The sequence below is a fragment of the Lissotriton helveticus genome, chromosome 10 (assembly GCF_964261635.1).
Source record: "Lissotriton helveticus chromosome 10, aLisHel1.1, whole genome shotgun sequence".
Lineage (NCBI taxonomy): Eukaryota > Metazoa > Chordata > Amphibia > Caudata > Salamandridae > Lissotriton > Lissotriton helveticus.
The window spans coordinates 23,652,772-23,678,935 of NC_136071.1; the positions used below are offsets into that span (position 1 = coordinate 23,652,772).

General features: G+C 48.1%; 2 protein-coding genes across 2 annotated transcripts in view; both read left to right on the plus strand.

Moving 5' to 3' along the window:
* The window catches only part of TEX28 (testis expressed 28), a 121,618-nt gene extending 95,814 nt beyond the window's left edge, over nucleotides 1-25,804 (plus strand). Inside the window, exon 4 of the mRNA XM_078664123.1 lies at nucleotides 24,398-25,804. Within this exon, the coding sequence (XP_078520249.1) occupies nucleotides 24,398-24,772 (375 nt within the window). The 3' untranslated portion in view covers nucleotides 24,773-25,804. The remainder of the gene's footprint in view (nucleotides 1-24,397) is intronic.
* Nucleotides 19,833-22,860, plus strand: LOC144785002 (uncharacterized). The gene is made up of 2 exons (XM_078664121.1): nucleotides 19,833-20,438; nucleotides 20,713-22,860. The coding sequence occupies exons 1-2, from the start codon at nucleotides 20,018-20,020 to the stop codon at nucleotides 21,693-21,695; spliced, it is 1,404 nt and encodes a 467-aa protein (XP_078520247.1). The 5' UTR covers nucleotides 19,833-20,017; the 3' UTR covers nucleotides 21,696-22,860.
* Nucleotides 25,805-26,164: the final 360 nt, after the last annotated feature.

Genomic DNA, 26,164 nt, shown 5'->3' on the forward strand with positions numbered 1-26,164 from the left:
GGGCTTCGAGGATAGAATTGTTGTAATGATCAGTTAGGTCGGTGGTGCTATGGGAGAGAGGGGGGAGTAACAGTCGAGATTTAATTGTAGATTCCAGCTAGCCAGGAGGAATGAGGTGAAGATTTCAGGTTTGTTTCATTTGTAAGCTGCAGCTTGGTGTTGTAGGACGAATAATAGAGCTGTTCATGGTGAAGAGGATAAGGTGGTGGTCAGACCAGTCAACTGGAATGATCTTGGAGAGGGATGCCAGATCTTTGCTAGAGATAATGGCATCAAGGGTGGCACCCTTAGAGTGAGTAGGAGATTGGCAGAGTTGAGTCAAGTCACTAATGTCCATGGTCTCTTTAAAGAGGTTTTCTGCAGGGTCTTCCGTTTTATTCCAATTAATATTATAGTCCCCTAGGAAGAGATTCCGGGAGTTGGAGAGCGACGCTTGAATGATGAGGTCAGATAGCTCCTCGGCAAAGGGTATTGGATTACCGGGGGTGTGGTAGTGGTATGTAGGAGAATAGTAGGGGAACCGGAGTGGTAAGATCGGCGCAGAGGTATTTGAAGGTGGCTGGGTCTTGGAGATGGACCTACACAAGTTTTAGAACGTCTTCAAAGATTATGGCATGGCCTCCTCCAACTTGATCAATTCTATCTTTCTTAAGGATGGAATATCCAGGAGGGGTGGGCATATCGAGGATAGAGGTGGAGTGGGGGTTGAGCCATGTTTCCGTTAAGAAAGCAATGTCAATACTTTCTCTGAGACTGGTTTCAGCTATTTCCGTAGCATGGCAAGAGGCAGATCTGCAGTTAATCAGCATGCAGCTGAGGGGTAAGATATCGGTGTATAAAGTGGCGGGACATAGAGGGATAGACGTTAGTTGTTGTGGGGGCCTCGGTGACGGAGGGAATAGAGGGAACCTGCTCGTTCCCAAAAGAACTGGGATGGCAGAGTGAGGGAGGGGGTTGCAGGTGTAGCAAGGCATCTAGGTGTTGAGGGGGTGGGAGGTAAGGGTTCAGGGTAAGAGTGAGATCCTGGGATAGTTTGCTGAAGTGGTGTTCGAAAATAAAGAGGTGTTTTTCTGATGCTTGAATAAGTATGTTTCCAGATTTGAATATTGAAATGTCTATTTCACCAGGAAAGGAGGAGGTGGGGGTGGTGGAGAGTTTCATACCATACGGAATTTTGCGGGAATTAGCGATAGGAAGGTGTCGGAGAAATAAGCTTTTTCATTTGGATGGGCTTTTGGTGAAGAAGATGTAGTTAGTAATAGTGGAGGAGGTGAGGCTGTTGTGTCTGTCGGCAAATAAAGTTTCTTGATGAAAAACAAGAAGTTTGTGTTTGAAGTTTTTTTTACCATATTTGGAGAGATGGGGGGTGGTAAAGGATGGACCAAGAGTTAGGGCCAATTTTAGAGATAGGAGATTCAAAAATCATGGGCGAATGTGTGAGGGGAGGCATGATGAGAGGAATAGTGAATGAGAATAGAAACAAATAGGTATAGCCCACATAAACAATAGAAAACCAGGGTATAAAATGCTGACTAAAGAAAGGTGGTGTAAAGTTAGGGTAGGCTAAAGCAGTAACATGTTAACATTAAAGGTGAAATATTCAAAGGCGCATCATATAGGTGAGCAGAAGGGTGAGCAACGAAATCGTAAAGAGTAGTTGAGCTGGATAAATCATACAATAAATATAGAATAAAACAGTAAAGAAAAAAAATGTTAAGTCACATAAAAAGTGTGATGGAGGCATGATGAGAGGAATAGTGAATGAGAATAGAAACAAATAGATTAAACCACATATACAGTGAAAACAAAGTGTAAAGTGCAGATAAAAGAAAGGGAGAGTAGAGTTGGAGTAGGCTAAAGCAGTAACATTTTAACATTTGAGGTGGAATTTTCAAAGGAGCATCATTATAGGTGAGCAGAAAGGTGAGCAACATGATCATAAAGAGTAGTTGAGATGGATAAATCGCCCAATGAAAGTACAATAATAAAGAATAAAGAAATAAGAATAATATAAGTCACATAGAGAGAATAAACACCAAAGGAAGGGGGGGCGAGTAGCATCAAAAGCACAGTAACATGGGTCAGACAGTGTAAGCATACATATATAAGCAGTAGAACTAGACAATGAATAAATAAATAGATTCACGGGTTATTAACAGTAAAATTAGTGAATTAACGGTGGCAGGTCTCGGAGGATACGGGCACAGGACTCTAAAATATTGTGGACATTGAAATTGAGGTGCCATACATATAGTCAGCTGCAGTTTCATTATATTCCTGTTCATTTACAAACTGGCTTCAACACCACCAACGAAGGAACACCCTCTACAGCGGAGGCATAATAACGTCCTAACAAAATGGCTTCAGAGGCAGTGCCAACACGGAAGCACACCAGAGAGTTTACTCAAGACTTTCTGGGTATGCAAAGTCAGGAGTATGGTGCCCGGTGCTGGAACTGAATGCATTCAACAAGTTCATGAAGATGCTCTCCATCCTTTATGTCCTGAAATCCGTCAATACGGATAATTTTGAAGCATCTTGTCACTTTGAGTATGCCCATTTACATATCCCGTTTCATGCCAAGCATAAGAAGTTTCCTTGTTTCTCGGTCAACAGTCAACACTTTCAGTCTGAGCACTACACTTTGTTCTTTGTTTTGTGCACTGTCTTCACAAAATGTTTAGCTCCAGTGACGAGACACCTGCGGCAACAGGGAGTTAGGGCATGTACCTACCTAGTCTATTGACTCATCAAGGGCCCGTGCTACTCGTTGCTCAAACCAGCTGATGAAAACCACCATACACTGGGTCCAGAAACTGGGTCTTACTCTAGACACAAAAATCAATGCTCACCCCAAATCAACAGATAGTATTCCTGGGTTTCACATCTGCATGTTACCGTCAAAGCTTACCAATTGGTGACAATCTAATATCTCTTGCCCAGATTATCAGCAATGCTCAGTATACAGCTGTAAAGAATGCTATGAAAGGTGCTGCTTTTCATTCCTGTACATCCTCAATGTTGCTTACAAATGTGCTCTCTTGAGGAGCAGTTGCACCTTCAGTGGAGGCAAATCACAGGTCATTGGGACGGCCAAGAGTTACTGGCTATCGGAGTCAACTGTCCGACCCCAAGTTTCATCTCAGATTGGATGTGTTCCTCGAGGTTGGGGAGCCTTTTTCCAAGGTCTTTATAACAGAGTACTGTGGACACTGAAGGAGACACAACTACTCGTCAGTGTACTGACAATTGAAAGTGGTGACAGGGGCGGCTCTAGGCTCATGGCGGCCCTGGGCAGGGAGCGTAGGTAGGGGACCCCCAGAGGAACGCAGGCGCGGAGGCCAGTGAAGGGGGGGGGGTCAGGGTGTTTGGAAGTGGAACAGAGCCGGAGGCCGCCAAATCCCTGCCAGGGGCCACCACGCAAATATGTATCCATCCTCAGAGGATTATTATATTAAGGATATATATTGTCGTGGTGGCCCCTGGGGTTTGGCGGCTCTGTGCAGGTGCACAACTGGCACATGCCTAAGGCCGCCCCTGGTGGTGAGTTTCATATAAAAACATTTTAATTGCCAATCAATGGGTTCTCAGTACACCAACTCTCATATATAAAGAAGCACGGTCCTACAAAGTATCAAGTGTTGTCGAAAAACGCCTTTGGAACTGGGTTCTTCATCGTAACATCAAACTAACAGTCTAGCATTTCTTGGGTCGACAGAATGTAGTGGCGAACGCTCTCAGCAGGCATAACTGGAGCTGCTGAGAGTGGGGGATAGACATGAGGAAGATGAGGTTGTATCTACAACAGACTGGGAACACCCCACCCCTCAATATTTGTGTTACTTCCGACAATCCAGGATATTAACTCTGTGCAAGCAGGCGGGGGTATCCCTGGACTCTTTTGGTCCTTTGGTCAGTAATCTATGCTTACACTTTTGCTCCTGCCACTATCAGCCTTTGAGTTGCCTGAAAAGAGCTGTGCATATTGATTGTGGTAGCCAGGCAGTTCTGGTACAAAGACCTTTGAGATCTGCAGTGGGTATTCCAGTTCAGTTCTTGGCAGACACTCAATCTTCTTATCAATGATCACGGCCAAGTTCTGCACCACAATCCGCAATCATGCCACCTATCTGTACGGCTGTAACAAACGTATCGCCTTATTATGACTTTGGCGGTCTGACCTCCAAACCGCCGAAGCTGCATACTCTTCAAGACTGCTGCGACAGCGGTCTTAAGACCAACATATACCCATTAGACCACGGTGCTGATGGTATGCCGGACACGGTCTTGTGCTATCTGTATGCTTTGGCTCACTGAGTAAGCCTGAAGCCAATGCAGCAGCCCAGCAGTTCCTGCATTGTTGTGCATGCACTGCTGGCATGCACTATGTTGTGCATGCCATACAGTGCACATACGACATTGCAGGCATAGGGGGCACAACATGTGCCCCGTCCCGTCACTTAATAGCCAACGAGGCCCGGGTGCCCTTTCTGGGGCCCCTCCTTGCTGTTCCAGCAGCGTTTTCATGGTGGTTTCACTGCCATGAAAAGGCTTGCAGAAGGGCAAGTCGTAGTATTGAAGGCTGAGCCGGGCTCGGCACCACCTCCATTCCTCCCCACTCTGAACACCGACAGCACCACGGGATCCAGGATATTTGCTCTGTGCAAGCAGATGGGGTATCCCTGGACTCTTTCGGTCCTTTGGTCAGTAATCTATGCTTACACTTTTCCTCCTGCCACTATCAGCCTTTGAGTTGCCTGGAAAGAGCTGTGCATATTGATTGTGGTAGCCAGGCAGTTCTGGTACAAAGACCTTTGAGATCTGCAGTGGGTATTCCAGTTCAGTTCTTGGCAGACACTCAATCTTCTTACCAATGATCACGGCCAAGTTCTGCACCACAATCCGCAATCATGCCACCTATCTGTACGGCTGTTACAAACGTAGGACCTTATTATGACTTCAGCAGTGTGACCGCCAGACCACCGAAGCCGCATACTCTACAAGACCGCTGTGTCGGCGGTCTTAAGACCAACATATTCCCATTAGACCACGGGGCTGGCGAATTGCTCCCAATCACCATCTCAAACAAGAGGGGATTCCCTGCAAACTCAGCCAATCACTGTCAGAAAAAAGAATGAACTCTTTGAAGCTGCTCCCAATCACCATCTCAAACAAGAGGGGATTCCTTGTAAATTCAGCAAATCACAGTCAGAAAAAAAGAATGAACTCTTTGAAGCTGCTCCCAATCACGATCTCATACAAGAGGGGATTCCTTGCAAACTCAGCCAATCACAGTCAGAAAAAAGAATGAACTCTTTGAAGCTGCTCCCAATCACCATCTCAAGCAAGAGGGGAACCCTTGCAAACTAAGCCAATCACAGTAAAAAAAAAGAATGAACTCTTTAAAGCTGCTCCCAATCACCATCTCAAACAAGAGGGGATTCCCTGCAAACTCAGCCAATCACAGCCAGAAAGAAATAATGAACTCGTTGAAGCTGCTCCCAATCACCATCTCAAACAAGAGGGGATTCCCTGCAAACTCAGCCAATCACAGTCAGAAAAAAAGAATGAACTCATTGAAGCTGCTCCCAATCACCATCTCAAACAAGAGGGGATTCCCTGCAAACTCAGCCAATCACAGTCAGAAAAAAAGAATGAACTCATTGAAGCTGCTCCCAATCACTATTTCAAACAAGAGGGGATTCCTTGCAAACTCAGCCAATCACAGCCAGAAAAAAGAATGAACTCATTGAAGCTGCTCCCAATCACCATCTCAAACAAGAGGGGATTCCTTGTAAACTCAGCCAATCACAGCCAGAAAGAAATAATGAACTTGTTGAAGCTGCTCCCAATCACCATCTCAAACAAGAGGGGATTCCCTGCAAACTCAGCCAATCACAGTCAGAAAAAAAGAATGAACTCATTGAAGCTGCTCCCAATCACTATTTCAAACAAGAGGGGATTCCTTGCAAACTCAGCCAATCACAGCCAGAAAAAAGAATGAACTCATTGAAGCTGCTCCCAATCACCATCTCAAACAAGAGGGGATTCCTTGTAAACTCAGCCAATCACAGCCAGAAAGAAATAATGAACTTGTTGAAGCTGCTCCCAATCACCATCTCAAACAAGAGGGGATTCCCTGCAAACTCAGCCAATCACAGTCAGAAAAAAAGAATGAACTCATTGAAGCTGCTCCCAATCACTATTTCAAACAAGAGGGGATTCCTTGCAAACTCAGCCAATCACAGCCAGAAAAAAGAATGAACTCATTGAAGCTGCTCCCAATCACTATTTCAAACAAGAGGGGATTCCTTGCAAACTCAGCCAATCACAGCCAGAAAAAAGAATGAACTAATTGAAGCTGCTCCCAATCACCATCCCAAACAACAGGGGATTCCTTGCAAACAAAGCCAATCACAGTCAGAACAAGCATTTGCAACGCAATAGGTCTCGCATTAGGAAAGTTTGAGTTATTTGTCTTGTACATGACAAATTTGTTATTTATGTGTTATTTTTGAAAATTGTGAAATTAATAGCTTTGTCATTTACAATGCTAATACTTTTATTTTTTGACAATGTGACACCTATAGCATTTTTAATGCAACATGTTTTGTATTTACGTGACAGAAGTATTGATTTTACAAATAACAATGGGTTTTAAAAAAATAATTAATACTTAAATAAAAGTTATTGTAATTTATAATGGCAATAGTTTAAACTTTTGTAATTAACTTTTGTGAAGATTATGTTCAGTGTATTTTATTGTGATTAAAATATAAGAACAGAAGGGAAATATCAACATTTTTTGTGACATTTGTAATAAAGCTTGAAACATTGAGAGGACATATTTGAACCAGTTGTTGTTGAATGTTTGTACAGATTGATAATGTGGTGGCGCTGAGTGATGTTGTGGTGGGGACAAGTGATGCTATGGCATTTAGTGATGCTGTGGTAGCGCATAGTGATGTTGTGGTGCCCCTGAGTGATGCTGTGGTGCCCCTGAGTGATGCTGTTGTTGTGCGATAGATAGATAGAGTGAGGGTGATAGATAGCTAGAGGGAGGGGGAAAGATAGATAGAGTGAGGGCGATAGATAGATAGAGGGCGATAGATAGAGTGAGGGCGATAGATCTATAGAGTGAGGGCGATAGATAGATAGAGTGAGGGCGATAGATAGATAGGGTGAGGGCGATAGATAGAGTGAGAGCGATAGATAGAGTGAGGGCGATAGAGTGAGGGCGATAGAGTGAGGGCGATAGATAGAGTGAGGGCGATAGAGTGTGGGTGATAGAGTGAGTGCGATAGATAGAGTGAGGGTGATAGATATATAGATAGAGTGAGGGTGATAGATAGATAGATAGAGTGAGGGCGATAGATGTGGGTGGTTGTACGTGTGTTGTTGTATGTGTGAGGGCGATAGAGTGAGGGTGATAGAGTGAGGGCGATAGAGTGAGGGCAATAGATAGAGTGAGGGCGATAGATAGAGTGAGGTGGACAGATAGAGTGAGGGTGACAGATAGAGTGAGAGCGATAGATAGAGTGAGGGCGATAGAGTGAGGGCGATAGAGTGAGGGCGATAGATAGAGTGAGGGCGATAGAGTGTGGGTGATAGAGTGAGTGCGATAGATAGAGTGAGGGTGATAGATAGAGTGAGGGCGATAGATATATAGATAGAGTGAGGGTGATAGATAGATAGATAGAGTGAGGGCGATAGATGTGTGTGGTTGTATGTGTGTTGTTGTATGTGTGAGGGCGATAGAGTGAGGGTGATAGAGTGAGGGCGATAGAGTGAGGGCAATAGATAGAGTGAGGGCGATAGATAGAGTGAGGTGGACAGATAGAGTGAGGGCGACAGATAGAGTGAGTGCGATAGATAGAGTGAGGGCGATAGATAGAGTGAGGGCGATAGATATATAGATAGAGTGAGGGTGATAGATAGATAGAGGGAGGGCGATAGATGTGTGTGGTTGTATGTGTGTGTGTGCGTTGTTGTATGTATGTGTGTGTGCGGTTACAGAAGGATGTATGTGGAAGAGAGCAGCAGATCAGCATATTATAAGAGAACAGGGAGTTAAAGAAGGATGCGTGTTGAAGAGATCAGCAGATCAGCACAGGAGAAGAGAACAGGGAGTTAGAGAAGTAGGCGGTGGAAGGGAACAGCAGATCAGCACGGGAGAAGAGAACAGGATTTTGGAGAAGGGGGAGGGGTGGAAGAGAGCAGCAGATCAGGATGGGAGAACAGAACAGGGAGTTAAAGAAGGAGGCGGGTGGAAGAGAGCAGCAGATCAGCACAGGAGAAGGGAAGAGAACAGGGAGTTCAAGAAGGAGGCGGTTGGAAGAGAACAGTAGATTAGAACCGGAGAAAATAACAGAGTTAAAGAAGAAGGCGGGGTGTTTGAGAGCAGCAGACCAACTCAGGTGAAGAGAACATGGAGTTAAATAAGGAAGCGGGTGGAAGAGAGCAGCAGATCAGCACAGGAGAAGAGAACATGGAGTTAAAGAAGGAGGTGGGGTGGAAGAGAACAGCAGATCAGCACAAGAGAAGAGAAAAGGGAGTTAGGGAAGGAGGCGGGTGAAAGAGAACAGCAGATCAGCACAGGAGAAAACAACAGAGTTAAAGAAGGAGGCGGGGTGGAAGAGAACAGCAGACTAGCATATGAGAAGAGAACAGGGAGTTAAGTAAGGAAGCGGGTGGAAGAGAACAACATATTAGCACAGGAGAAGAGAACAGTGAGTTAGAGAAGGGGGCGGGGTGAAAGAGAACAGCAGTTTAGCACAGGAGAAGAGAAAAGGGTGTTAGAGAAGGATTCAGGTGAAAGAGAACAGCAGATCAGCACAGGAGAAGAGAAAAGGGAGTTAAAGAAGGAGGCGGGTGGAAGAGAGCAGCAGATCAACACGGGAGAAAAGAACAGGGAGTTCGAGAAGTAGGCGGATGAAAGATAGCTTAAAGATTATCACAGGAGAAGAGAACAGGGAGTTAGTGAATGATGCTGAGGGAAGAGAGCAGAGGATCCGTATGTGAGAAGAGAACAGGGAGTTAGCGAAGGAGGTTGTGGAAAGGAACTGCAGATCAGCACAGGAGAAAACCAGTGGTAAGCAAGATGACAGTTGTTATGTTATGTTATGTTACACTTTATTTGTATAGCGCACAGCGACTCAAAAAGAGTATCCTGGCGCTTTCACAGCGAGACCTACAGAAAGTAACACAACACGACAACAAAGCAGAAAGAAAATGTGATGAACAGAAAAAGAAACCTATAAAGTAAACAGCCAGGTCTTAAGACCTTTCCTGAAAGCCAGCAAGCTAGTGGCACCACGAAGTGTCAGCGGCAGAGCATTCCACAGCTGGGGGGCACGCAGACCAAAGGAGCGACCCCCAATGCGGGCTTTTTGAACGCGCGGCACAACCGCCAAAAACTGTGACTCAGATCTAAGTGCCCGAGCCGGTTGGTAAAAGGACACTCTCCTTTGGAGGTACTTCGCACCTCCAGAGTGTAGGGCCTTATAGGTCAGCGTCTTAAAGATAATACGCTTGCGAATAGGCAGCCAGTGCAGGGCCTGCAAGAGACATGACGCCCTAGCTCGCCTATTAAGACCGTAGATGGCTCTCGCCGCCGCGTTTTGTGTCACCTGAAGGCGCTGTAGCAGATACTCCGGCAGGCCCAGGTATAGGACGTTGGCATAGTCCAACCTGGACCCAATCAGAGCCTGCACAGTCAGTTTCCGGTGTTCTTCCGACAACAGGGGTAGAAACTTTCTTAATACCTTCAGGAGACCGAAGCAGGTGCCCGTCACTCCCAGAATCTGGGCTCTCATTGACAGACCCTTGTCCATCTTGACACCCAGATTCTTGGCAACTGCAGATGGAACGGCAGGGGGAGACATGTCTATAGGCCACCAGTCATGCCAGTCAGGATCAGACGTACACCCAAAGAAGAGCACCTCAGATTTCTCGGGATTGCACTTGAGGCCACTCAGATTAAACCATCTGAAAACAGCCCCAAGGCAATCCCGGATGCTCTCCCCATTAAAATCTCCTCCCCTCTCACAGGAGAAGAGGAGCTGAGTGTCGTCTGCGTAGGACACGATCCGGGCCCCGCAAGACTCCGCCAGAGCCGCCAAAGGGGTCATGAAGATGTTAAAGAGGGTCGGGCTCAAAATAGAGCCCTGAGGAACCCCAACACCCAGTGGCGGCATCACAGCAGACTCCGGCGTGGTCCAGACCGTTTGTCGGCGGTCGGCTAGAAATGAAGAGAACCAGCTGAGCACCGTCCCCCTGAGGCCTACCTCGAAAAGTCTCGAGAGCAGGCGTTCATGGGGGACGGTGTCAAATGCCGCCGACAGGTCCAACATGACCAGCATGGCCCTGCCTCCGGAGTCCAAAACTCCTTTGATGTCTTCTGACACCTCCAGAAGTGCGGTCTCAGTACTGAGATTAGGGCGGAAGTCTGATTGGGACGGATGCAAAAGCTCATGCCCTTCCAAAAAATTGGAGAGCACCATTTGAATGTGCTTCTCCAGGATTTTCATCAAGGCAGGCAAGAGTGAAATTGGTCTATAATTGACCAATGCCTCCGGGTCGAGGCCAGGCTTTTTCAATAAAGGGATCACCATCGCCTGCTTCCAGGCTAATGGGACCAAACCCTGGCTCAATGAAATGTTGAGCAGAGGGTTGACCAGAGGATTAAGAACTTCCGCCATTCTAGCAAGAAACTTTGCCGGACAAGGGTCCAAGGGCGAGCCAGACTTAAGAGCACCCAGGAGTCCTAACGACTCAACGGCCGACAGGGGAGGAAAGACTGCCAACAACGGGCCAGATGTGGCGGCGAGGAGGGGGGTCCTCCCTTATCCAGATTGCACTCACAGGCGCCACCAGGTGGAGAGAATCCTGAATGAGCTTAATCTTGTCCGTGAAGAACTTGGCAAGGTCCGCCGCCCAAGACTTTGGGGGCGTATCGTGGACAACATTCGAGCGAGGAGCTGTAAATTCCCTCACTATGGAAAAGATTTCCTTGCAGGAGTTAGCGGCAGCCTCAATTCTCCCAGCAAGGTAAACCCTTTTTCCAACACGGATGTCCCGTTGATAGGCCTTCACCGCAGATCTATACAGCAGTTTAGCCTCAGGATCGTATTGAGCACGCCAAGCTCTTTCCGCCGCCCTGCAAGACTGCCGGGCCGACGCCAGTGTCGCCGTAAACCACGGGGCCGAAACCCGTTTCATCGTAGAACGGGGGGCCATCACTGGGGCAAGATCATTGAGTCTATCCACTAACCAGCCCTGCAAAGCTTCCAGGTCCTTCTCAAGATTCCCTGTGCAAAAGCACGGGTGCTCAAGAGCCGCCTGCGCTAGCATTGCTGGTGTTACAGAGTGGTAGGCCCGATGGGCGCGCCGCTGTTGCAGAGACCCCATGTTAACAGGTCTCATCACACCCTTGACCAAAAATTTGGCCAACCAATGATCAGACCACAACACCGGTATTATCTCCTTCACCTCGAGGGGAAAGGTAGAAAAAACCTGATCCAGGGTGTGCCCCTTCACATGGGTGGGCCCCACGAGAAACGGTGTTAAGCCCAAGGGGGCGGTGGCCTCCAGGAGTTTGATAGTATCCGGGTCTGATGGAATATCCATGTGAAGGTTAAAGTCTCCCGCAACAATACACTGAGCCGCTTTCAACACCAACCCAGATAGGACAGACTCAAAATCTTCGAGAAAAGTGCCCAAAGGGCCAGGTGGTCTGTACACCAACAAACCCTTAAAGGATTGGTGAGGGGCCAGGGAGATGGAGAAAGCAAGGGACTCAGAGCCCCGGATGTCATCAATCGGCAAGATGGAACAAACCACGCTTTCCTGTACCACCAGGGCCACTCCTCCACCTCTACCCCTGGGTCTATCCTGCCTGTAAATACTATAGCCAGGAGGGATGGCCGCAACCACGTCAGGGTTGGAAAACTCCCCCAGCCACGTCTCAGTTAACATGAGACAGAGGGGCCTCTCCAGCTCTAGAAGGTCAAAAATCTCCTGCGCATGTCTAGAGAGAGATCTGGTGTTAAGCAGCATGCACAGGTGGCCATCATCCATGATTGGTTTACTGGGGGAGGAGGACACAGCACGGCTCAAACGCCAGCCGCATCCAGGGCAGCAGCACTTACCCAGAAACCGACCAGGGTAAACGGTGCGGCAGCCCCCTTGAGGGGAGGGAAAAGGGCAAAGAGAGCGTAACTCACCAGATGTATAATGAAGCCGAGACAAGTCTATACCGGAGTCAGAAGGTGAAAGAGTCCTAGCCACCGCCCCGCCCGCCTCCGGGACGCTGACGGGCGCAGACGGGCTAGACTCTGGCGTGACTCCGGCGGTGATCCGGCGTACCCGCAGCGCGTAACCGCTGCGCGTAAGCATGACTCCCTTTAAGAGGAGTCCGTCGCCTGAGCCACTGGAGCGCACACCCCTCACCTAAGATGGCCGCCACAAAGCACTCCTCCACACACAGCCCGCCCACAGCTATGCGCCTAACTTGTTCTAAGCCTCACAGGCACAGTGTCCAAGCAAGTTATGTTATTTCGCAGCAAAGGAGCACGCAGTGATTGAGTGTGAACGAGCAGAATTTCACAGTGAGAACACACAGGACTGTAAATACTCCAGATGGTCTAAGGAGAAGGCGTGGTGGAGCTTATTTGGCAGCATTAGTGAGGCAGAAGCAGAAGGCGAGCTTCAATGGCTAAATAAAATCTTGCAACAAGCTAGGCTTGCCAATAACGTGAAAGTTGGGTCGAAGCAACAGAATTTCTGGTTAAAAGGACTGTAAGGGTGGCACAATGAAAACTAAATACGACAGGGGACGAAGGCCACAAGTTAAAAAACATGACCCTTAGTAGCGCATAAACTGTTATAAACCAACCAGTAAGGTATTATGTAGTAGAGAAGAGGGCAATTATTAGCCATTTACCAAAAAATTATAGTTTATGGGATGGTGCTGGCTTTTAACAGAGACCATTAGTATTCCACAACTTTGCAACACATAAGATTTCATTACAGCTCTGAATACTTCGCACTGTTTGAAAGCATTTGTGCTTAATCCCTTTTCTATGATATTTTTTTCTGTTTTCTATTATTTGTTTTCCACATAAGCCCCCATCACCCACTTTGTATGGCAAGTTGAAATAACTTCCAGAGAGCTGCAAAGGATCGTCTGGTAATATAATGCAAACATTCCTCCTCAAATATGACGATATCAGAAGGTTTTATTGACTTTTTGTGGCTGCTTAGAGAGGCTGTGAAACATTCAGCTGAGTAAATAGCGCCTAAAAAATTTAGATCTCTGAAAGTACATAGTTTAAGTGCTTACATGTCTTGTGTTTCAGTTAAATTAATGTGGCACAAACAGAGATGGAGACGTTCACCAAACTATTGCAGCTTCGTTAAACTACGTGCTTGGGAGCTGAGCAAAAGATTGTTTGTAACTCCGGTGGGATGCTGGTCTGCTTTATCCTGGGCGGTGCTTCGGTTTTTATTAAGCTGTGGGTGTTAGAAACAAAGGATGTTATTTGCAGAACAGCTAGGGATAGAACAGCAGACGGAAGGCAACAAGTTACAGAAACAATAGAAAACAACCAAAAAAATGAAATTAAAAAGCAGCGGCCGGGACGTGTGAATTGAAACAAACTGCACCGGGCCACTTGAGAAACTTTTGGCGCACAATTCCGTTTCTGCACAAAAGTGTTTTGTTATTTTAGTATGCATTGCTATCAGCTGACTTACTCACTGAAACCCAGTCATAAGCCCACGTGGATGTTAAATATTAGGAGCTATCCGCCTAACTTGTTCAAAGCCTCACAGGCACGGTGTCCAAGCAAGCCATGTTTTTTCGCAGCAAAGGAGCACGCAGTGATTGAGTGTGAAAGAGCAGCATTTCACAGTGAGAACACACAGAACTGTAAATACTACAGATGGTCTAAGGGGAAGGCGTGGTGGAGCTTATTTGGCAGCGTTAGTGAGGCAGAAGCAGAAGGCGAGCTTCAATGGCTAAATAAAGTCTTGCAACAAGCTAGGCTTGCCAATAACGTGAGTGTTAGCGTGCTAGAGAGAAGGGGGGGTGATAAGTGTGAGGCGAGAGACGGCCTGGCGGCCGTCAAAGTGAAAGCCGTGGGCAGTGAATAAATTAGGAGAGGAGAAATGCCTGAGGCACAGCGCACGCTGGGGGATGCCTGTGGGAGGGAGGCTGGTGGCTTTGATGTGCACGCGCTTTTTAGGTCAATTAGCTTGCGCATTGAGCCTTGCTTTTCACGGGCACAGCATCAAATCGCCCGATGGTTAAGCTCTGGTTAAGCCCCAATATCTCTCGCAAGCTCAATGCATTGACAGGCTCGACCTAAAAAAGAATGAACTCATTGAAGCTGCTCCCAATCACTATTTCAAACAAGATGGGATTCCTTGCAAACTCAGCCAGAAAAAAAAATGAACTCATTGAAGCTGCTCCCAATCACCATCACAAACAAAAAGGGATTCCCTGCAAACTCAGCCAATCACAGCCAGAAAAAAAGAATGAACTTGTTGAAGCTGCTCCCAATCACCATCTCAAACAAGAGGGGATTCCCTGCAAACTCAGCCAATCACAGCCAGAAAAAAACAATGAACTCGTTGATGCTGCTCCCAATCACCATCTCAAACAAGAGGGGATTCCTTGCAAACTCAGCCAATCACAGCCAGAAAAAAGAAAGAACTCATTGAAGCTGCTCCCTGTCACCATCTCAAACAAGAGGGGATTCCCTGCAAACTCAGCCAATCACAGTCAGAAAAAAAGAATGAACTCATTGAAGCTGCTCCCAATCACCATCTCAAACAAGAGGGGATTCCCTGCAAACTCAGCCAATCACAGCCAGAAAAAAATAATGAACTCATTGAATCTGCTCCCAATCACCATCTCAAACAAGAGGGGATTCCCTGCAAACTCAGGCTATCACAGCCAGAAAAAAAGAATGAACTCATTGAAGCCGCTCCCAATCACCATCTCAAACAAGAGGGGATTCCCTGCAAACTCAGCCAATCAAAAGTCAGAAAAAAGAATGAACTCATTGAAGCTGCTCCCAATCACCATCTCAAACAAGAGGGGATTCCCTGCAAACTCAGCCAATCACAGTCAGAAAAAAGAATGAACTCGTTGAAGCTGCTCCCAATCACCATCTCAAACAAGAGGGGATTCCCTGCAAACTCAGCCAATCACAGCAAGAAACAAGCATTTACAATGCAATGGTCTCTGCATTATTAAAGGTAGAGCTATTGGCATTGCTCATGACTTTTTTTTTTTTAAATCATAAAAAAATAGCATTGTCATTTACATTGCCAACAGCTTAATCGTTAAATAAATGGCATTGTCATTCACAATGCCAATAGCTTAATCGCTCGCATATGCATGACCTATTGCATTTACACCCACACAGAGCCACCCACACAGAGCCACCTACAAAAAAAGCTATCCACACACACAGAGCCACCCACACAGAGCCACCTACAAAAAAAGCTATCTACACACAGACAAAGCCACACACTAGCCTAGTGACAGTTAGCACTTCTGAGCCCCCCCTCCCCCGACACAAAATAGGTATTATCTGCTCATTTCAACTTCCCAAATGCCAGATCACACACTTTCAGAGATTGTTACAATGTCATATTCGCTGAGCAGGTCGTTATCTGTAAAATGGCCTTTTGGTAAATGGCTGAGGAGGAAAAGGAAACAATTAAAGGATTCCCCTGTCCCTGGAACGCAATCAATAATCTACAGGCTTACACAGCAATGCTCATCTCCGAGGAGATCATTTTACTAGCAAATAAAGTCCTACCCGTCCACCTGGGGCAGACCTGCTGGTGCCCACACATGAGGAAGGCTGTGTAAATGCCTTTCAATCATGCCAGATAAACAGCTGGATCCTTGAGGCACTCCCTGGAATGTCCTGTCGAACCACAGCAGGGCACAGCACAAAAGCACGGTCTGTATGTGGGACAGGGGAGCACAGCGCGCTGTTACTGTGATCAGCAAGCCATCTCTGCTACACATTCATTTGTGCTTAAGACTTTTTCCATACAGCAGAGTGCATGCCAAGCAAGGCTCACAGATGTATCGCGCCTTCCCCTCTGAGGGCATCCTGTTTGGACTTCTCATGATCGAGCACTGGAGTGTGGGCAGGAACCATCACTGCACTTCCTGTTGAGGGCATCTGTCATCGTTGAGCACTGAGGCCAAGACGTGAGGAAAATGAAAGTTGAACTTCTCTTAACCCCATGCATGAATACCGAACCGGTCCACCTAAACCCCGGTGAAGAGCTTTAAAGATAGCAGTGAACCACTGAGCTGCTAGCTACCTCTATAGAGAGGCCATGGACTGAATGGGAACATATGCTGCATGGGTAAAGTCTTGTATTGTGTAAATAATGTTATTGGTGTGGTAATTTATGTGCATTTTGACTGGAATTATTAACAATCGTGAGCTGGCACAAGTAGAAAAGAATGCAGGAATCGTGCGCTGCCGCAAGGGGCGCCACGAGAGGAGAATACAGAAAGTGTTATCTTCCTACGGGGTTGCCACTAGAGCAGGTACGTGAATACCCGGACCTGTGAGCTGCCACAAGGACCCCTGGCACTGAGTACGCGCAATCAAAGAAGTTTGAGCTGCCTACAACCCGGCATCTCACGGGTGCATGCTGGAAACGCTAGAAATTGTGAATTACACCAGGAGACTAGGAGAATGCCAGCGCTGCGAGGTGCCGCTTGGGCCCTGATGTTAGATGCTGCGAATGCCAGGGGCTGAGCTGCCACCACGGCCCACACTGTTGTAGGCTGTGAAAGGCGGGAGCTGTGAGCTGGTACCGGGGCCCCCTCCGTGCCTACGGGTGGTGTCTATTTCTATTACCCAGTCACTCACAGTGATGGCAATGGCTGATGTGGGGTGACCGTCTGCCACGTGCCGAAGTGGGCAAAGAAAAGATAAATATGAATAGGGCCGGGGTAAAAATAGACGGAAAATACACGGTGAAGGGAGCAGCCTCCCCAAAGAACTCTGCCTGCGAGTTCTGCATGGCCTGGAGCTGTGTTTCGGAGTCCTGGGTGCGTGGCAGGGGGCGCTGCTCGGGCTCCTCTCCCAGCTGCCGCTGCTGCTCGGGCGCCGTGTCTCACTGCAGCCTCAGACCCTCCCTGCCAGAATGCCAGCGCTGCGAGGTGCCGCCAGGGCCCCGATGTTAGATGCTACGAAAGCCAGGGGCTGAGCTGCCACCACGGCCCACACTGTTGTAGGCTGTGAAAGGCGAGAGCTGTGAGCTGGCACCGGGGCCCCCTCCGTGCCTACGGGTGGTGTCTCTATTTCTATTACCCAGTCACTCACAGTGATGGCAATGGCTGATGTGGGGTGACCGTCTGCCACGTGCCGAAGTGGGCAAAGAAAAGATAAATATGAATAGGGCCGGTGTAAAAATAGACGAAAAATACACGGTGAAGGGGGCAGCCTCCCCAGAGAGCTCTGGCTGCGAGTCCTGTACGGCCTGGAGCTGTGTTTCAGAGTCCTGGGTGCGTGGCAGGGGGCGCTGCTCGGGCTCCCCTCCCAGCTGCCGCTGCTGCGCCGTGTCTCACCGCAGCCTCAGACCCTCCCTGCGCGACCTCTCACACACACTCCAAGCAGGCACGCGGGGCTCTACTGCCTGCTCTGACCTAAACCTATTATAGAGCAAAGACGGGGATGAGGCGAGGCGCCGCCCGACTGGGGGGACATGTACGGGGACAATCCCAAGGGGAGACATGTTGAGGCTGCTGTAGGCGAGAACAAAGGGGTGGGAGGGGGGGGGGAGGTCGACACAAAGAGCTGCTGGAAGCTGCGTGACTCACCTGCAGCCTTCAGCCAGTACCGTGTCCGTGCTTTGTGCTTCGGTGAGAGAGGAGCGCTCCAAATGACCACATTTCTCCGAGGCGAGGCAGAAATGCCTCGGAGAAACACACGGCCATTTTCGGATTCGGGGGCGTGTATTTGTTGTTCTGAGTGACGGATGACGTCACTGGCGAAAGAACAGCAAAATTTACGCCCCCGAATCCAAAAGAGACGGAGCTTCATTGGAGTGATGCCCCTCTCCTCCAATGGCTGGCCTCTGTTTAGGAAGCCAGCCAATGGAGGAGAGACGGAGGAGAGAGGTGGGTTGAAACATCGTACTAAAGAACATTAATTCTCCTCCCGGAGACTGCGCAAGCGCAGCCTTCTCGGTCCTCGACCTAAAAAAGAATGAACTCGTTGATGCTGCTCCTAATCACCATCTCAAACAAGAGGGGATTCCCTGCAAACTCAGCCAATCACAGCCAGAAAAAAAGAATGCTGTTTTGAAAAATAAAGAATCTTTTTGCACGCAAAAATGTACAACCCTTTAGGAGCAATAATAGAATTATAATTCCAATTGTATTTTAACAGCAAAGTGAAGGAACATTTTTTTTAAACTCTACGTCAAATGTAAACCAATTGGAAGCCACAGTTGATGTGAGATGATGAAAAAAAGCTGATGTCACAAGGGTTCAACCCCTGTCATGCTTTTTCTCAGTTTGTATTTCACTCTCAGTAAAACCTGAAATAGTTTATTCAAATAACCAGACTGGAAGAACCAGAACAAGAGCATTAACGTGGCAAGGCCCGTGCCTGGCATTCCCTCATGTGCCCATCAAGGGCCCTCCTTCTTGGGCTGCCCCTGCCTCTTGTGTGCTGCTTGGTTCAAGGACGCCTTGCTCCCTAGGTAGGGCACACACTGCCAACGGAAATGCCCTCTGATCTCTCAATAATATTAACGATCTGCGGCCAGAGAGACAGAATCATTTTGCTTAGTGTCACTCCATGTAATGCTTGTGCACCTTTTACTAAACCAACCCTCTTTGCATTCCAAGATGAATGAATACACGTGACGTGCTTCCCTATACAGGGGGCACCTTCTCTTCCTGGATTGTGTGATGTGTGATGTTGTTATAAACAGTTAAAGGCAGCCTCTCACTCCCTTTTCAAAATCTATAAACCTAAAGGGCCTCATGTAGGTAAATAGTATTTACCGATTCATAAATACCGAATTTTACCGATTCGGTATTTACGAATCGGTAAATACTATGTAGCTAAAAATGGAGGCCCATAGGAATGAATGTCAATTACCGAATCGGTAAATACCGATTCGGTAAAAGGGGGAAAACATTGAAGGGTGGCAGGGTGTCACTTTGACACCCTGTTGCACCCCTGAATAGTGCATGGGAGCACATGTTGCAGACATGGCACTGAAGCGATTTGCATTAAATTGCTTTTTTTTTTCGTTATTCACCACCAACTTGTAGTTGGTGGTAAATAACGAATCCTAACATGGGATAAGCACTCATTTAAGTGCTCCTTACATTAGGAATTCGGTAATTTACCGAATCGGTATTTAAGAAATCGGTAATTTACCGATTCCTTAAATTACCGATTCGGTAAATTACCAAGGGCCCGATGTAGGTAAAACGCATTTACCGATTTTAAAATACCGATCCGTACCGAATCGGTATTTCAAAATCGGAAAATGATATGTAGGAAATAATCATCGGAAAAATACCGAATCGGTAGCATTCGGTATCGAGAGTCGATACGTACCGATTCGCCAACTACCGAATCGGTATAGGCCGGGTCGGACAAGTCCGAATCGGAAAAAAAAAAATGCGGAACCAACCGAATCGGTAAACGCCGATTCGGAATAATAAATACGCCCCATGGGCCGAAAGGCCAATAGGAAGGCATTATACATTCCGAATCGGTATTTACCGAACACATTCGGAAAATACCGAATCGGAAAATACCGATTCGGAGAATGCCGTTTTGCCGAGCTGGTTGAGTGACACTGAAGACATCAGCCAATGAGCTGTAAGCACCCTCCCCCACAGGGTGTGGCAACCCAGGCAGGTGCAACTCATCAGAACATTCTGGAAAGCTGCATGAGTTGAGCAGACACAGAGAGAGCAGCATTGTGAGCAGGATCCCTGAGAGACATGGACACCAGCACAGAGAGCCAGAAGGCAGGGCGGAAGCGCAATCCTAAATTCAGCACCATGGAGCTACAAACTTTGGTGGAGGAGGTGGTGAGGGTGCACACCCAGCTATATGGCAGGCAGTCCCTGACTGTCCCGGAGAGCACCAAGAGGAGGCTGTGGCTCGACATCGGGGAGAAAGTCAATGCAGTTGGTGTCACCCACAGGAGCCTAGACGACCTCAAGAAGAGGTTTTATGACATCCGTGGCGTGACCAAGCGCAAACTGGCCGACCTGCACAAGCAGGCTGGACTCACTGGAGGAGGAACAAACCGTGCGCCACCCCTCACTCAGCTGGAGGAACTAGTGGCGACGACCATCGAGAGGGCCAGTGTCGTGGGCATTGGGGACCTGGATAGCTCATCCCGAGCTACAGCTACAGGTAAGAAGCATGCGCAACTTGACACACCATACCAGACACCTCCCCTACAGACCCAATGCACAGCCAAACCCCAGGCCAGTACAGCTAGCAACAGACATGAGCAATGCATCGTGCTAAATGTACTCAGCAAAAGTTACCAATAATGCCACAGCAGAAGCATGAGATAAATAACTGTAATACAGCATCAACGTGTTTGTAATGAGATGTGCAATGCTTTAATAGTTGTGACTGGAACACATTAGCACCCACTTGACAAATGCTTCTTTGTACCTAGGGGCACCATCAGGCGGGGGAGCAGCATCAGCTCCAGCACCAACAGCCAGTGCGGCAGTGGCAAGCACCAGTGCAGCAGCACAGGAGGAGGAGGACAACAGCTGTGCCCTGGCAAATGAGGAGGACACAGGACATTCCCTCACAACTCCACACTCCCCCCGACTGTCTCAGTCTCAGTCGCCCTCATTGGTATTCTCCCCGGACAACACACCACCACAGAGCCACCCTGCACCTGCCACTTCCCCGGCCCGGAGGAGAATAGTGGCTCCATTAGTCATCATGGAGGGGGCAGCGGGTCAGGCTCCTGCACAAGACCCCGTGACACCAGCGACACCAGAGCACACACAGCAGGGCAGCAGGATTCCACGTAGGCCACGTGCTACCAGCAGCCCAATACCAGCACCGGGAGGCAGCGTCTTCGCAGGGCTGGAGACCAGCATGGTCACAATTCAGAGGATGCAGGCGAAATCCATCCTGGCCTGCCATCGCCAGTTGCGCCTGCACAACCTGCAGATGGGTGAGATGACACAGGGCTTCAAGACCTTCGTTGACAGCAACAAGGACATAGCAACATCAATTGGCCGAATGACCACTGCCATCACCCAGCTCTGCACCAGGTTGGATGACCATGAGCTGAGTCGTCGCAGGGATGCAAGAGTCACGAACAGGTCACTCACCCGCCTTGCGGCTGCGACTGCCCAGTCATGCCAACGTGGGGCAAACATGGAGGCCAGCCTCACACAGTCCATGTCCGAGGTCACTAGGGGCATGGGCCGTATAACAACAGCCATGGAGACACTACTCATCTCCAACACCGCAGTGAATCCCGTCCTGGGCGAGGCTGGGGACAGCAGCAGCCGCAGCAGCCCGGCCAGCACTGCGTCAGAGCCGCGCCGGAGCACCAGACGCTCAGCTGAGGCTGCAGGGCATTCTGAAGGGGGTGAGGTTCATCCCAGTGGGCCTGCTAAGCGCAGCAAAAAATAGGACTGCCACTGCGGGTGAGGCAACCCGGACATTGGACATTCCTACCCCTTGTTGTTTAACTTTTCTTTTGTTGCACATCAGTGCAGTAACGTTGATGCAACATTATTAAATTTAATTTCTGAACACATACATTGACCTGTTTGTGCATCTGTACTCACTCAGAAATAGTTGTCTGTGATCTCCTGACGCCTGTATCTGCCGTCAGATGGTGCAGAGACTCCAGCAGGTAGTGGTAGTGGGACAGCATTGTCATCATCAGGGTCCTCGTAGTCGGATAACTCTACCTCAGTGCCTTTCCTGACTGCAAGGTTGTGCAACATTGCACACACAGCAATAATCTTGCAGCAGGTGATGGGGGTGTATTGTCTTGCACCTCCGCTCTTGTGCAGACATCTGAACCTGCTCTTCCAGATGCCAAAGGTCCTTTCCACTACGTTCCTCGTGCTTTTGTGTGCACGGTTGTACCTCCTTTGGCTGGGTGTTGAGGGGTTGAGGTAAGGTGTGAGAATGAACGAGCGTAGGGCATATGCACTGTCGCCTGGAAGGAGAAGGGGTAACATTACTCACATGCATACATGTATTACACACTGCAATTTTGGTAATGGGGGTCTGACACTGTGTCTTACCTAGGAGGTATCCTTCGCCAAATTCCCCTGCCATCAGCCGTGCATAAATCCCGCTACTCTGGAAGATATAGGAGTCATGGGTACTCCCCGGAAACTTTGCAACCAGGTCAGTGATCACACACTTGGCATTGCATATCACTTGCACATTTATGGTGTGCCGTGACTTCCGATTGCGGTATACGTATTCGGTGTCAGCAGGGGGGCAAATCGGTATGTGTGTGCCATCTATGCAGCCAATGATGTGGGGGAATCTTGCCATCTGATAGAATTCAGCTTTTGTCTGTGCCAGTTCTGCATGGGTGGAAGGGAAGGAGATGTAGTGGGCCATCCTCTGGATCATGGCATCAAGGAACTTGTGGAAGAACCTTGACAGGCTGCTCTGGGTCACCCCTCCTGCCACAGCAACTACACTTTGATAGCTGCCAGACGCCAGAAGATGTAGGCAGCATAGCACCTGCACCTGCACAGGGATTGCATGTGCCCTTGGGGTGGGGTGCTGCAACAGGGGTTGGAGGTCCCTGATGAGGTCTCTGATGGTGTCTGCCTCCAGCCTGTACCTCTGTAGGATCTCTGGATCTGTCAGCATGCACAGGGTCACCCTCTGCCTGTACACCTGCTCCTGTCTCAGCCATTCCCTCTCACCTTCCTGCTGTAGCCGTAGCCGTCTAGCTATGACATAGAAAGCTGCCATGTTGCAAGTAGAACTGCATTTTGGGTCTTTTTTTATAGGTTGCACCTGGTTACCACCTGATTCAAATCCATGGTAATTTCCGAGTCAGAAATACCGATTTTAGAGCAAAATCGGTATTTCTGTGCTTACCTACATCTCAATCTTAGGGTTTTCGCATGGAATCGGATTTTCACCGATTCGGAATATATACCAATTCGGCGATTTTACCGATTCGGAAAGTCACCGAGTCGGTCGGATTCCGAATCGGGAAAAAGTAGTAATCGGAATAAATCTCCGATTCGGTAGATTACCTAATCGGAGATTTTTTCCGATTCCTACATTTTTCCGATTCGGAATCCGACCGACTCGGTGATTTTCCGAATCGGTAAAATCGCCGATTTCGCAGGATTTCGGCCTCCTACATCCCGTTGTCTGTATTCCGATCGGTAACGGCCGAAAATACCGATTTTCGGCCGTTACCGACCGACCTACATCGGGCCCCAAATCCTTAATTTTGGCCCCCCTACATAAGAAAAGCCCATTACCGGTCGATAACGGCCGAAATTCGTTAATTTCGGCCGTTACCGACCGGTAATGAGCCACCTACATCTGGCCCATAGAAAAGAATTATGAAAACTGATCAGTTTGGTGTTTATTGTTAAAAGAAACTTCTGGAGGCGGGGTAGGGCAGGAATCTCCCAAATACAGTGACGGGGAAAGAAAGCCAATCACTCAATTTAGGGAGACTGCTGGTCTCCCCTAATTGCTTGATAAACGATTGCCAAGCTCACGTATGGCCCTCTCGAGCATCATGGAGGGCCTTGTGGAGGGGGGCAGGGGGGGGGTATTTCTCTCCTGAAGGTCACTGCACTGAACGAGGGTTCCGACTAGATCTGCTAAACTTTCTTTCTATATATGGTGCCCTCTTGCAAATTATGCTTGCAATCTTAGTATGAACATGTATTTTTTTCTATTAATTTGGCATGATCATAGGGGTTTTCAAAGCGTAGCAGTTTAGGCCGCCCCCATTATAATTACAATTAGTATTTGTAAACAATTCTGAACCCAATCAAAATAAAATCTGTTATCGATGCATAGCACAACCCGCATAATTTTGCATAAGAAGAGAAACCTTGTAGTGAGCTGAAATTCTTCAAATGCTATGCCAATAATTCATCAGTTTCGAGCTTTTACTGCAGCATATTTCGTAAATAATATTTTTAGAGGTCTGATTTGATCTTTTAATTCTTCATTGTACAGTAGCAGGTAATTCACACATGAATGTGGTACGATTTGATGGGATCTGATTGTTTTGAAATCCTGTTTAGGGATCATACAACCTCTATTGAGATCTTTCTGGGACGGATCCCTTACTACATCTCCCCTGTCCTTTCTGTCTTTCCCAGGAGGTGATGGACACCTTCCAGAGCCGCATGCTTCGCCTGGAGACCCAGCACGCGACCAGCCAGCAGGAAGCCATGGAGACCGACAGCTCCCGGCAACTCTACCACAAAATAGTGAATCTCTTTCTGGCTATCATCACCATTCTTCTGGTCTTCGTACCCGCTGTGCACACCTGCATCCTACCATTTGTGAAAACCCGCCGACGCGCCATAGCCAGTGGAATTGTGTTTGTTGCCTGCATTGTGTTGTGGCATCACCACGACAGTGTGTGGAATTATGTGTGGAATTCTAGGCTTTTTTGCAAACTGGACCCTGTTCTAAGGCGATTCATGGTAACCAACTGTACTTTTGGCAATAAGAAGGCGCTTGGAAGTTGAGAAGTGTGCAGAAAGGATCTTTGGCAACGTTTCCCGCCTTCTTCGCTTCTCTCAAACACGTTCTATCTTGGTCTTCTTGAACACCAGCAGATAGTGCAGTGCAAATGTGTTGTCTTCCTCAGAAGGCTGTAATAAGAGTTTTATCAAATTGTGGAGAATTCTACCTTTTTCTGGTACATGACTTCTCCTTGGCCCTGTGTCTTCCTTCTGTGCTGTCACAACATTCAAGGGGACGCTAAGTAAAAACAAGAGCCTTCTGTTTGGCCATGTAACCAAAGAGGAGCCCACTAGGCAGATGTTTCTCATGCTTCTTTTCTCATTCATCAACATGAGAACTGCTTTGGTTCCCCAGGCTGAAGAAGGCGCCCCTGTGATAAAGCAGTGAGGAAGCGTGTTCAAGAAGGCACAACATGGCGCTGCCATCATTGGAGCGTGGAGGGAAGGAAGGCCCTCAGAATGGCCAGGAAGGGGCTAAGAATCGTAAGAAAAGCTGAGCTAGTCTGGCTTTTACCCGTGCCACCACTGTGTTGATGTGTTCTGAGCTGCCCTTCTGCCAGGTGGACCCCAGACTCGCAGCGGGCCCGCGTGGCAGCCGACTCTGGGTTCTGGTCAGTACTGATCCTACTTGGACTGTCCCGTGTTCTGTTTCACTTCAGGTTTCTCCATAGTCTGAATTTATGTTTTCTGGGTATCTTTCAGTTGTTTCTCCTGCGTTAAATTTGTTTCCGGGACTCTGAGCGTGTTCCCTAATTTTTTTAGCTTTACTTCTGCCCCTTATAGCAAACACTTTGCCAGTACCTAGAAAAGGGGAGTAAAGAGATTTCGCACCTGGAGACCTGATTTATTAGCAGCATTTGCATGAAATACAGTAAGAAGGAAATATTGTACAGGGGGTCCTTCCGCCGACAGCAAGGGTCTGATTTTAACCAAAGAGACTGACTGACTATGAGATGCAGTTGTATACGGAGGGGATCTCTCTGTCCAACAAGTAACGGTAATATTTATGAAATAATATATATAATTTATGCTTCAGTTTCCAGAGGGCTGTCTCGTTTCTGATTTGGAGTTCTGCTCCATAGCATGGGATTCCTGCCTGCGCAGCTCCCGTTGGAGCCAGTTCTGCAGGAACGTAGTGAGTGAGTTATCCTGCAATGGTGCCTGAAACTGAGCTGTGCACGCAAGTAGGCTGTAGAGTGGGGTGAGTAGAGGCTTGGGGGCCTGTAATCTGGTGGCCATGAGCTGACTGCGCCAGGAGGCTGAAGTATGGGGTAAGTAGAGGCCCAGGGGCCTGTAATCTGGTGGCCATGAGCTGAGTGCGCCATGATACTGAAGAATGGGGTAAGTAGAGGCCAGGGCACCAGTAATCTGGTGGCCATGAGCTTAGTGCGCCAG

Excerpts from the sequence above, each read along its gene's own strand:
- LOC144785002 (XM_078664121.1), top strand. The coding sequence starts at position 20,018 with ATGGACACCAGCACAGAGAGCCAGAAGGCAGGGCGGAAGCGCAATCCT. Across the intron at positions 20,439-20,712 it reads ATCCCGAGCTACAGCTACAG|GGGCACCATCAGGCGGGGGA; the intron begins GTAAGAAGCATG and ends CTTTGTACCTAG.